The sequence below is a fragment of the Delphinus delphis genome, chromosome 15 (genome assembly GCF_949987515.2).
Source record: "Delphinus delphis chromosome 15, mDelDel1.2, whole genome shotgun sequence".
NCBI classification, from domain to species: Eukaryota; Metazoa; Chordata; class Mammalia; order Artiodactyla; family Delphinidae; genus Delphinus; species Delphinus delphis.
In genome coordinates this window covers 11489737-11502154 of record NC_082697.1, presented here as the reverse complement: position 1 = coordinate 11502154, position 12418 = coordinate 11489737, and the positions used below count along the sequence as shown (strand labels likewise).

The 12418-nt window shown below is 42.0% G+C and overlaps 1 protein-coding gene across 2 annotated transcripts in view; it reads left to right on the top strand.

The window, feature by feature from the left end:
* The window catches only part of SLC9A8 (solute carrier family 9 member A8), a 71934-nt gene that overhangs the window by 24162 nt on the left and 35354 nt on the right, over positions 1–12418 (top strand). The window contains exons 5-7 of one of the 2 annotated variants that reach the window (XM_060033423.1): positions 5013–5096; positions 9822–9923; positions 11039–11073. In XM_060033423.1, coding sequence (XP_059889406.1) covers positions 5013–5096; positions 9822–9923; positions 11039–11073 — 221 coding nt within the window. The remainder of the gene's footprint in view (positions 1–5012; positions 5097–9821; positions 9924–11038; positions 11074–12418) is intronic. The other variant, XM_060033424.1, reaches the window with a different exon arrangement.

Below are 12418 nucleotides of genomic sequence, written 5' to 3'. Positions count from 1 at the left end.
GCTCTTGTGTCCAGACCCTCTGGTCCTATGTGTTCTATATTTTCTCTGCCACACCATGCTGTCCTCACTTGTGGATGTTCCCACCCTTACGTTCACACAATGGTCATTAGAGCGTGAGGTCCAAGGACTAATTGAAACTCAAGTTTCAGCTTAAACTTTGAGCATCTATATCGAGTAGGGAGTTTAACAAGTGTGTAACAAAACTGATTTTGTGGAGGGAAATAAGGTCCATTTCAAAATATTAAAAGAATTGTATGGTTAAAATGTGTCACATTTGAGCCCTTCCTACTTTGACGCAGCTCCTAGGTGTGAGGATTAATTTACCTGTGGAACTGTAGAGTATAAATTTGCAAAACAGGGCTTCCCTGGTGGCGCAGTAGTTAAGAATCCGCCTGCCAGTGTAAGGGACATGGGTTTGAGCCCTGGTCCAGGAAGATCCCACATGCCGTGGAGCAACTAAGCCCGTGCGCCACAACTACTGAGCCTATGCTCTAGGGCCTGTGAGCCACAATTACTGAAGCCTGTGCACCTAGAGCCTGTGCTCCACAACAAGAGAAGCCCACCACAATGAGAAGCCCGCACACCGCAACGAAGAGTAGCCCCCGCTCACCACAACTAGAGAAAGCCCAAAGCCCACACACGGCAACGAAGACCCAATGCAGCCAAACATAAAGAAATAAGTAAACTAAAAAAAAAAAAATTTGCAAAACAAGCCTCATGGTCTGACGTAAAACACAATTTGAAGCTGTTATAAATAATATTCAGGATATATTTTATTAAATGAATTCTCAAAATGTACATTGAGCTTGGAATATTTCTAGAGCTACCCTCAGCTGGGGAAGGGGCTAGGCAGGCCCCATTGGAGCATGCTGTGTATGAAGCTCAACTGGTTCAGTTTAACCCCCCTCACAGTAGCTTCTGCAACTGGTTCAGTTTAACCCCCCTCACAGTGGCTCATTCTAGGGCAGGAGCAACTGACTGTACACTCTCTCTCAACTCTTAGACTAGATAGAGCCTGATGTGTAAATACCACCTGCTAACACATTTTGTTTGATTTAAAATCAATTGATCAAAATTGGAATCGATTTTAAAACAATTAAAAAATCATTAAGTTTTTTGTTTTGTTTTATTTTGTTTTTCATGGAGGAGAAAGAAAGAGTGGCTTTATTTCTTTGCCAGGCAAAGGGGGAACACAGTAGGTTAGCACCTCAAGAACTGTGCCCCCAGTTTTATTTTAAATGTTATTAATCTATACAAAATTCTAGAAATTTCACATGGATTTTTTTAAATATTTTAAACTGCTTAATTTGTAATCTTTTTAAAAAATTAATTAAAGTATTTATTTTTGGCTGCATTGGGTCTTCGTTGCTGCCCGCGGGCTTTCTCTAGTTGCAGTGAGTGGGGGCTACTCTTCGATGTCATGAGCAGGCTTCTCTTGTTGTGGAGCACGGGCTGTAGGCACGCAGGCTTCAGTAGTTATGGAATGCGGGCTCAGTAGTTGTGGCTCACGGGCTTAGTTGCCCCAAGGCGTATGGGATCTTCCCGGACCAGGGCTCAAGCCTGTGTCCCCTGCATTGGTAGGCGGATTCTTAACCACTGCGCCACCAGGGAAGTCCTCACATAAAAATTTGAACTTCTAGCTTCTCTCAAAGAAGCAGAAGCTCTCTCAACACCAGGCCCACATTCCCCACAGCAGAGATCCGAGGCACTGAGTGCAGCTGCAGCCCTGGGGAACGCTGTATGATCCCTTCTCCGAGCAGGAGGAGGAAAGGTTATCTTTTATTTTTAGTTTTATATGCTTCGGTATTATTAAATTTATTTTTCAACAGATGTTAGTTTTCAAGTTAAATAATAATAATATATTGAATAGTATAGATGAGTGAACCACAGTTGGGTGGTGAATGTAATTAAGTGCCCTGAAGAGCCATCTAGACAACCAGTGCTTGACCTCAGAAACGGGTGAGGTTTTTAGGCTAAAACCATTGGGCAGGCTTTCTGGAGGAGCAGGTGTTTGTGGAAGCCAAAGCAGGAAGTAGGAGCTGTTTGGAAACTGGGTGCTGCAGTGAACAGGGGAGGTAAGAAAAACAGTGAAGTTGCTGGGTATTTTCTTTCCATGTAGGTCTGTTTCCAGACTGTCCTGCTGGGCCTGCCTTCTACCTATATTGTCATATGCTTAATATGTTTCTTTAAGTCAACTTGCTTTTTTGTGTATATAAGTCTTTATAGCAGTTTTTTAAAAGCTTTTATTGTGGTAAAATATACGTAACATAAAATTTAGCATTTTAGCCATTTTTAAGTGTACAATTCAGTGGCATTAAATACATTTACAATGTTGTTTAATCATCACCACTATCTATTTCCAGAATTTTTTCATCATCCCAGACGGAAACTCTACCCATTAAACAATTCCCTATTCCTCTCTCCCTACTTTGTTTTCTACTTTCTATTTTTCTTAGTATTTTCTATTTTTTTAGTAGCCCCTATTCTACTTTCTGTGTTTATGAATTTACCTATTCTAGGTACCTCAAATGGGTGGAATCATATAATATTTGTCCTTTTTTATCTGGCTTATTTTATCAGTACTTAGCATGATGTGTTTTTTCTGTTTTGTTTTGTTTTGTTTTTGCGGTACGTGGGCCTCTCACTGGTGTGGCCTCTCCCGCTGTGGAGCACAGGCTCCGGACGCGCAGGCTCAGCGGCCATGGCTCACGGGCCTAGCTGCTCCGCAGCATGTGGGATCTTCCCAGACCGGGGCACAAACCCGTGTCCCCTGCATCGGCAGGTGGACTCTGAACCACTGCGCCACCAGGGAAGCCCTAGCATGCTGTTTTTAAGGTTCATCCACTTTGTAGCCTGTGTCATAACTTGTTTCCTTTTTATGGCTGAATAATATTCCATGGTCAGTATATACGACACTTTGTTTATCCATTTATCTGTTGATGGGCCCTAGGGTTGTTTCCACCTTTTGACTGTCGTGAATAATGCTGCTATGAACGTTGGTGTACTATATACATTTATTTTAAAGGAAACATTATAATACTGTTTTAAGTGGGAAACCAATATTGTTTTTATAAATAAATACGATAAAAACAAAGTGGTACATTTGCTTGCTGAAGCCTCTGAGGACAAGCCTGTCCTCTTTGTCAAAAAGGGGGATCAGCATATTGGAGAGAGGCTTAACACGGTAGCACCAAACTGACGCGTCTGACTTAATTGGGGTTGAGAAAGAATCAAAAAGGGCTGACTTTCTCAATCCGTGGGGTCAGTGGTATTCAACACACATTGCTCAAGTACCACCTAAAACCACATCAGATCACTTTAGGGGAGATACTGCCCAAAGGAACCTGGGATCTTTCTGTGACACTATTCACTGTAAGGTGGTGTGTGCATTTCCTGTGGCTTCTGTAACGAATTACCACAAATTGGGTGGCTTAAAACAGCAGAGATTTGTTCTCTCATAGTTCTAGAGGCCAGAAGTCTGAAATCAAGGTGTTGGCAGGGCCACACTCCCTCAAGGGAGTGAATCCAGGCCCTAGGGGAGAATCCTTCGCTGCCTCTTCCGGCTTCAGGTGGTCCCAGGCATTCCTTGGTGATGGCAGCCTAACTCCTGTCTCTGCTTCAGTCTGTCCTCATGTGCCTTCATCTCTGTGTCTGTGTGTCCCTTTCTGTCTCTTTTAAGGACACTGTCATTGGGTTTAGGGCCCACCCTAATCCAGTATGGTCTCAGCTGTGATTCTTCCCTTAATTCCATCTGCAAAGACCCTATTTTCAAATCAGGTCGCATTTTGAGGTTCCAGGTCACATGAATTGGGAGGAGAGGACACTGTGAACCCACTGCAGGTGGGTTCTCCTTTTTCCCAGGGGGTGTTTTGTTTCTGAAACTCCCAGAGTCTCTGCAGTGGCCCAACTGCACAGATCCTGCGAATAGCTTGCCCCACAAAGCACAGAGATCGGCCCATTTCTTTTCACATGGCCCCAGTCTGAGTCATGAGCTTGTGATACAGGCGGTTATTTTAAGACTTAATAAGGCATTTTCAGAAGTCATCATTTGCTTCTATTTTGAGCCTTTTTTGAATGTTATTTTAGTCTTTATGGTAACAGCCGTACATTTGTAAGGATACATTTATCATTCTTTTGAATAGGGATTTTGACAAGAAGTCAGACTGTCAAGATTGTGACATAGAAGTTTTCATATGAAAAGGGCCTGATTTTGCAGTATTAAATAGACTGCGTATTACCTGTAGTCATTTTGGGTTTGAGAACCAGTATGTATTTTCCCCCAATCCACCAACAACTAGAGAACTGTATTACTATAGAAGATGAAATTATTATTCCATTCCCCCCAAAGGTGGCCATATTCTAAAAATACCTTTCATAATGGTACTTAATATTTGAATCTGAAAGCATGACAAGGGGCTCGCTTTATAGCCATGTCCCAGGTTGCAAGGGCATCAGGTGAGGACTGTTTCATCACATCAGATTTAGGAAAATGGCATAGTTGTCTATGACATGCAGAGAAAAGGCAGGGCTATTTTAAACATGAGTAGGGTTTACTCTTCCTCTAAGTGGATTGTTTTAGGGCTTACCGTTAACCTTTTTCCTGGAGGAATCCAATTTGTGGACTTCTTTTTGAAAGTGTTCTATTTGAATTGAAATGTTTTCTATATTAAAATTAGTTTTCTTTCCTTAGTAAAGAATAAAAAGCATACCGCTGTATGTTTGGAAGTGGTTCATTCTGCTATTTATTTTGCTGGTCACCTTTTAAAATCATTTGTCCTACATTTTTAAATGCAGGTTTTGAGAGTTTTGTATATTTGTTTGTTTTTGTCTCTCCTTTTCTTTGTTTTTGTCGCTCCTTTTGTTTGGTTTTATTATCAGGTGGTGGTTTAAGCATTGTATTTTTCCACTGGGCCAGGTTCTAAGAGAACAGTTACTTTGGCTTTTCATTGATGGATTTATTTCTTAATTACACAGATTTCATGCCTCTGAAAATATCCATTTTATATTTACAGGAGGAAGAAATGTTTCGTCCAAATATGTTTTTCCTCCTTTTGCTTCCACCTATTATATTTGAGTCAGGATATTCATTACACAAGGTAAGACTCAGGCACACATTAGTGCTTTTGGTCCGGGTGGCTCCGTGTGTTTGTAAGGCAAGTTCCTTAAAAGCTCAGGTGTTAATTTAGCAGTGGTGGCTCTGTGTGAACACCCTGGCGTGTGTGGTAGAAGCTAGACTGTCATGCCTGACTTGTAGAGGGAGCAAACATGGTCAGTGGGCTGCTTTCATGGTTTTAGGCAGTGTGGCTTACTAGTGTTTTCCATAGAGGGGTACTTTGCCTAGAAAGAAATAGCCAAAGTGATTTTGGTGGTACACAGGTGTTACATTGACTCCTCTTGGACACAGACTGACCCATGTTAAGAGGACAGACTGTGTCCTGGGATGACAGGGACAGGTGCCCCAGGCCTACTGGTTCTCTCACGTCACCATATCGGGCCTTTCTCCTGCCTTGGGCCCATCCATCCTTCAGTGTCTCCCCTCTCAGGGCACTGCCCTGGGCCTCAGCTCCCAGCCATTATGCCCTTTAAGCCCCAGTCTCCATTCCTTCCCACCCTCTCCCTGGCCGTGCTTTTCCTCACCAGACTGGAGCCCCATCCTTCCCCCTAGTCTTCCACCTCCTTCTGGCCCAGCCACCTACTCCCACAGTTGCTCCGCTCATTCTTGGCTCCCTGACCCTGGAGAGCAGCATCACTGGCCCCTGCTCAGTTCTCTGCTTTGCTCTGGCATTTCTGGTCTCTGTCTTCCAGCTTCCAGTGGGGCTCTTTCTGCCTAGGCAGGAGCTTCTCGCTTTTAAGCCAGTTTGTGTGTGTACCTGAGTCTTTTCCTTGTCTATGAGTTCCTTTTTTTTTTTTTAATTTGTGTAGCAAACTTGTTTTTTTAAATACATTTATTTATTTATTTATTTATTTATTTATTTATTTATGGCTGCGTTGGGTCTTCGTTGCTGCCTGCGGGCTTTCTCTAGTTGCAGTGAGCGGGGCTACTCTTCATTGCGGTGCGCCGGCTTCTCATTGTGGTGGCTTCTCTTGTTGCAGAGCGTGGGCTCTAGGTGTGTGAGCTTCAGTAGTTGTGGCATGCGGGCTCAGTAGTTGTGGCGCACGGGCTCTAGAGCGCAGGCTCAGTAGTTGTAGCGCACAGGCTTAGTTGCTCTGTGGGATGTGGGATCTTCCCGGACCAGGGCTCGAACCCATGACCCCTGCATTGGCAGGCGGATTCTAAACCACTGCGTCACTAGGGAAGTCCATATGAGTTCTTTTTAAATATAAGTGTATTTAAGTTTTAAAATAAAAAGGTGATTCAACTTAAAATACTAGTAATACAACAGTTATTTTGTAAATATGATTTTAAAAAACTGTGAAGGTTGGAAAGACTAAGGATCGGCATATCTTTGGAGAGAGAGGAAAGAGCCTGGACTTTAGAGCCGGAGAGACCTAGGCCTAATCATGCGCTGCCCCCTATAGATTCCTCTTGAGTAGAGTAGAAATTAAAAACAGAGGACAAAAAGATCCCCAAAACCCTACCTCCTAGGTTGCTTTGAGATTTACATTAGATGAAAGTGTATGCAAAGCACCACTCACCACATTAAATAATTGGTAGTGCTTCTTGTTATTATCTATTATAACATGACTAGTGTTACTATTAATAATAATGTAATAAACGAGTTAAATTTGTTATGAGAGTTTTGGTAAAAACATACAAATTAAATTTTTAATTTTCCTCCTGGATATTAAAGCAAAATTATTCTAAGATGTTCAGGCCAGATTTTTTTTAAGTTATTATTTTATTGTGCATTAATCAAAAGAAAAAGTGAAAAGGAAATTTAATATTAAAAAAGTCCCATATCTTATAAACCATTACTGACATCAGATAATTGTTAAAAAGAAAACAAGCAAGAAGGATTTGAAGGTCAGTATCTCTCACTCTTTAATTTTGTGAACAAATCTTGAAAGAACTGAGCAGATTATGAAAATATTTCAAAACAGTGCTGAAGAAAATGGATTGATTTTTTTTTTCCCTTTGGCTGCCACTCGGCATGTGGGATCTTAGTTCCTCGACCAGGGATTGAACCTGGGCCCTCGGCAATGAGAGCAAGAGTCCTAATCACTGGACTGCCAGGGAACTCCCGAAAAATGATGCGATTTTGACTTAAAAACATAAGACTGGTTATTATATTAGCACATGTAAACTTTTTATTTTCTAATTTTTTGGAGGGAGGGGAAATAAACTTATTCAAAATTTGAGGAAAATAGTAGTTTCTTAAGAGAAGAAATTTTTGAAGATGGCTTTACAGCAGAAACTGTGACAATTTATGTGAAAGGGACTAGTGTGAGTTGGAATGGGAATTCAGAGACTTCTGTCCACTGCCTACCCACCTCCAAAGAAGATAGGAAGTTGACTTTATTTTAATATTGCTATATTTGCTGACGTAAATTTGGACTTGGAATAAAAATTTCAGTACAGTTATCATCAGTTGGTATGTATTAGGTAGGCAGCTATTTGGTTCTTTAAATTATTAATATAAAGAATAGAACTTTTTAAAAAATAAATTTATTTATTTATTTACTTTTGGCTGCATTGGGTCTTCGTTGCTGCGCGTCGGCTTTCTCTAGTTGGGGCGAGCGGGGGCTACTCTTCATTGAAGTGCACAGGCTTCTCATTGCGGTGGCTTCTCTTGTTGTGGAGCACGGGCTCTAGGCTCGCGGGCCTCAGAAGCTGTGGCTCACGGGCTCTAGAGCGCAGGTCCAGTAATTGTGGTGCACAGGCTTAGTTGCTCCGCGGCATGTGGGATTTTCCCGGACCAGGGCTCGAACCCATGTTTCCTGTATTGGCAGGCGGATTCTTAACCACTGCACCACCAGGGAAGCCCAAGAATAGAACATTTTTTAAATTATGTCTGAGAGAAGCAGATAAATTTGCTTTATGTAGCAAAGGGAAGTTCTTATAGTGGGGCAACTTGAATTTGGGTAACTTTCCAACATCCAGATTAATATTAGCCAACGACGTAAGTTATATCAGAATTAGATCCCTATAAACAGACCAAGGCTTAGTGTAATCTATTTTTAAATAACAAAATTAAGCAGCTCTCTGCAAAGAGAAACTCATAGATGAAAGCCTTTTGTTTAGGAAAAAACCAAATCATTGTGTTTGCTTTGAGCTATTTTAAAGTTCTTTGTGTGCTAAAGATTGAGATGCCAAACAAAGTAATTGAATGTCTGATTATGGTCAGCCAAATCAAAATTGCAAAAAATGAAGCAAAGAAACTTCCTGAAGGAGATAGGCTTAGTGGGTTGTCAGTGCTGAGCTGAGGACAGTCTTCTGAAGTGAGCTTTAACGTATCAGTTCCTGGGAATTCCCTCGTGGTCCAGTGGTTAGGACTCAGCACTTTCACTGCCGAGGGCCCGGGTTTCAATCCCTGGTCAGGGAACTAAGATCCCACAAGCTGCATGACGTGGCCAAAAAAAAAAGTATCAGTTCCTGTTGTTCATGGCTTGACAATTTCTGAGCGAAAAAATGGTTTTCCTTGTCCAGACCCACAATCACGGACCATCAAGTTACCCTGGCCTTATTCCTAAACAGAGTCCACAGGGTTCTAATAAATAGCTTAATTTTTTAAATTTTATGGAAATTTGAAAGATGTTACCATACTGCTTGGACTCAAATATTTTCTCTTAAATGCTGTATAGATGGGAATATATTTTATCTATCATATTTGATGATACTAATAGAGTGAAATAAAATTGCTTAAAAGATGTGGACTACAAAAAGGAGCTTCTGATAGTATAAACTATTATCTTGACATTCTTTGTAGCAATGTACCTTTTCTTAATTAATTGAAAAATTATAATTATATAAACTTCGGACTTTAATCAGACATGAAACACAGTTAATTCCTTTAGTACCTATTCATGGGGCATCTTGCATCTCACAGGCTGTATGCCAGTGACTGTTATACAAAAGCAGATGTGGTCTTTGCCCCCATTGAGCCTGCAACCTAGTGGGAAAGACAGATACCAAATAATTACATAAAATAAATGTAACGTTTCAGCTATGTCAAGTGCTACCAGGAGAGAGTCACTGTGCATTGACAGCATAGACTGGGATCTGACTTGGGTAAGGGATCAGAGAAGGCTTCCCTCAGGAAGAGTCAAAATGTCCTGAGATCTTGGGACGATTAAAGTTCACTAAGCGAAGGGGAAGGAAGAGTGGTCCAAGCCCAGGGAGCATGATATGTTTGAAAAACAAAAAGCTACTAGTGTGACTGGAACCCAGAGAACAAAGGGGAGGTTAGAGGCCTTCGAGGGGTCAAACCATCCAGGCTTTGGTTGGGTTTTAACTGCGTTTTGAGTGGAAGTGGGGGTCAGAATGTAGGCAGCACAGTCAGACTTATCTTTTGCAGAGATCATTCTGGAAGCACTTGGAGAGCAAGAGGGCAAGGGCCAGGGCTGGTTGAGACTTGTTAGAAGCTATTGCAGTGATCCAGGGGAGAGATGATGGCAGTTGGGCAAGGGCAGTGGGGATGGTGATGGAGAGAAGCAGGGAGATGTGAGTGACGTGGGGAACGCAAAAGCCACAGGACTTGGCTCTGCATTGCATGTGGGGGTGAGGGAAGATGCCCAGGTTTCTAGAGCTTGCCAACCAAGGTGGGTGATGGTGCCCTTTACAGAGAATCAAGCATGTGAGGAGGGCCAGCTGTGGGGTCCATGACTTCACTGAGCAGACCAGCCTTTCTAATCATTCCTCTCATTTCTGTTCTCTCAAACAGGGTAACTTCTTTCAAAATATTGGTTCCATCACCCTATTTGCTGTTTTTGGTACGGCAATTTCCGCTTTTGTAGTAGGTGGAGGAATTTACTTTCTGGGTCAGGTAAGGAAAACATCTTTGAAAACTTTGAAAACCTTAAATTCTTAGAGCTCATGCAGGGCAGTGGGGTAGTGACACCTCATGGGGGTTTTACAGTCAAGGTAAATGCTCTCCTGCAAAGAAATCCGGACTCAAACAAGGCACAGTAAAGGCATGCTGAAGTTGTCTCTCAGTGTCCTCGAGAAGCTTTGGTGTCTGGAATTGAGTGAATCTTTTCCATAATCCCCAAAAGTGTTTGATATTATTTGCAAACCAATATTGTCTTAAGTTGGAATACCTAAAAATAAAGCAGAATATATACCATCAAGATCTTCAAATTATAACAGTATCAATTCTGTTGTCCGACTGAATCAAGGTTAAACACTGTTTCTTTAATAAAAATTTGCATTTTAAAAATCAAAGATAATTCTGTATGTCTTCACTCAATTCTAAGCTGTCCTGTAGAATTACTTTCCCTGGATTTTCCACCATTGCTAAACCAATTCCCGGTGTCATCAACTGAGTGTTTTGTACTTTGAATTCAAATTAATTTGAATTAATTTAAACCAGACCTACCTAGGAAGGTAGTATCTGTAGCTTTGCATTATGCACATCTGTGCATGTCACAGTTCTCTTCCAGTATGGTCAGTTGCAGAAAGTTTCTCCGCCCTAGTTCTGCAAACGCAGTTTGAGATCCAGGCCTTGGGGTAACTGGCAGATTTCTCTTACATGTGTCAGATGTGTCTGCTGCTTTTGATGGCTGTCGGTAAAAGCCCATATATTCCATCTGATTTTCACCTTTACTGCTGCCTCAATGGCACCAGAATAAATCTGTCTGTCATGCAACCTTCTTCATTGCTCAGCTTCCAGCTTCAAATGGGAATAAACTTTAGAGAAGAAAACTCGTTAATTTGGCTTGCAAATATTAGTGTTCATTTTCATACTTCCTGTGTATGATGATTGAATGCATGCCTAAACTAAAACTTAGGAGTTTTCTGTATTTTTCAAGTGGTTTGGGGACTGAAGATTAATGTCCTTATTAGTTTGTAATAAAGCACTAATGGACATTTTAATCTTCTTGGCTGTTCTCCAGGGGGTTTTTTTTGTGTGTCTGTGTGTTTGTGTTTTTTATTTTACAGGCTGATGTAATCTCTAAACTCAACATGACAGACAGGTAAACCTTTCATACTGTAACACCCATGTGGCTACTTCTCAGACTGGGGCCAAGTTTTCTCCACATTGATTCCTGGCTGTGGTACTTCTCTATTCTGTCTTTTCGTTTTGCTGACTATTTCTGCTGTAGAATCTATTCTGAATTAATTTGTGTCTCTGAAATGAATCAAAACTATATTGAGGAATTTTGAAGATCTCCAGTCAGAGGGTTGCTGATGGAAATGATTTAGTTTCAGCTTTGAAGGGAATAACTCTTGGTTAGTTAAGTTAACTGCGACCTCACACACACCACATGCTGCACCATTGTCCTTTTATTATTAAGAATCATCTTCAGCTCATTTCTAAGGCTTTGCAATGGCCATAATGAAAAGTTGTCTTCTTGAGAGATTGGGGATGGAGTCGGGGGTGAGGTGTGAATCTTTACTCTGGGATTCCCCCCAAGGCGGTGGGGATGGGGAGGGGGAAGGAGGTGCTCTGTTGTGGGCGCCCTTCTCAGGCTGCAGCTACTCCATTGGGCACTCAGAGCTGCTGTCTAGGAGCCCAATCCAGAAATTTCCATAATTGGCTTAGCAAGAAGCAACCTAGGAAGCCGAAGTTACCAGATCTAGTGCTAAAAAAGTGCACACACACAGCGTGACCTGGTTTCCCGTCTCTGAGAAGTGCAGTGAATATGCAGCCTTGCTCTGTGTTTCTCTCCCGGGAGCACTGGATTCTGTCTTGTGTTTGGCTGGGGAGCTCGGAAGTGGGACCCAGTGCTCTGCCCCGGGGTCCCTTTCACTGGGCCAACCAGAGCTTACAGCCTTCAGCAGCAACTTGGAGATTAAAATCTTGGAGCCCTTTTCGTGAGAAATGTGCCTTTGATAGCATCAAGTCCAGCCTCATTTTCTCTCCAGGGACATAAATTTCAAAGCCTTTGTTGTAAGATAGTCTTGCTATACAAACAAGTAGCGAAAGTCACATCCCTGTTCCATAGGGAGCGTGAAGCCGAGCAGAACTGATGCCCTGCATTTTGTAGGTATTTTGCAACTGAAAAGAAATGTTCAAAACCCAGTGGATGTAAAGGAAGATGTCACAGCATTCAGTCCTTCAACCTGTTTGGGGGCAACTGCTTAGAGATACAAAAAACGCTTGATAAATCCTTGTGTAATTGAATTGAACCGGAGGTTGGGATGTTCAGGAAGAGAGGAATAAAAGAATTGGCCCTTAGACAAGCAGAGTAAGAACCAGGTGGAGTTTCTCTCTGTGTGGGCAGACACTTCCTTTCCTGTTAGAAAGTGACTGTCCCACAGATGGGGGGATGCTCTGGGGGAAATTAGCCAGCAGTCGCAAACCCACACAGCTGCAGG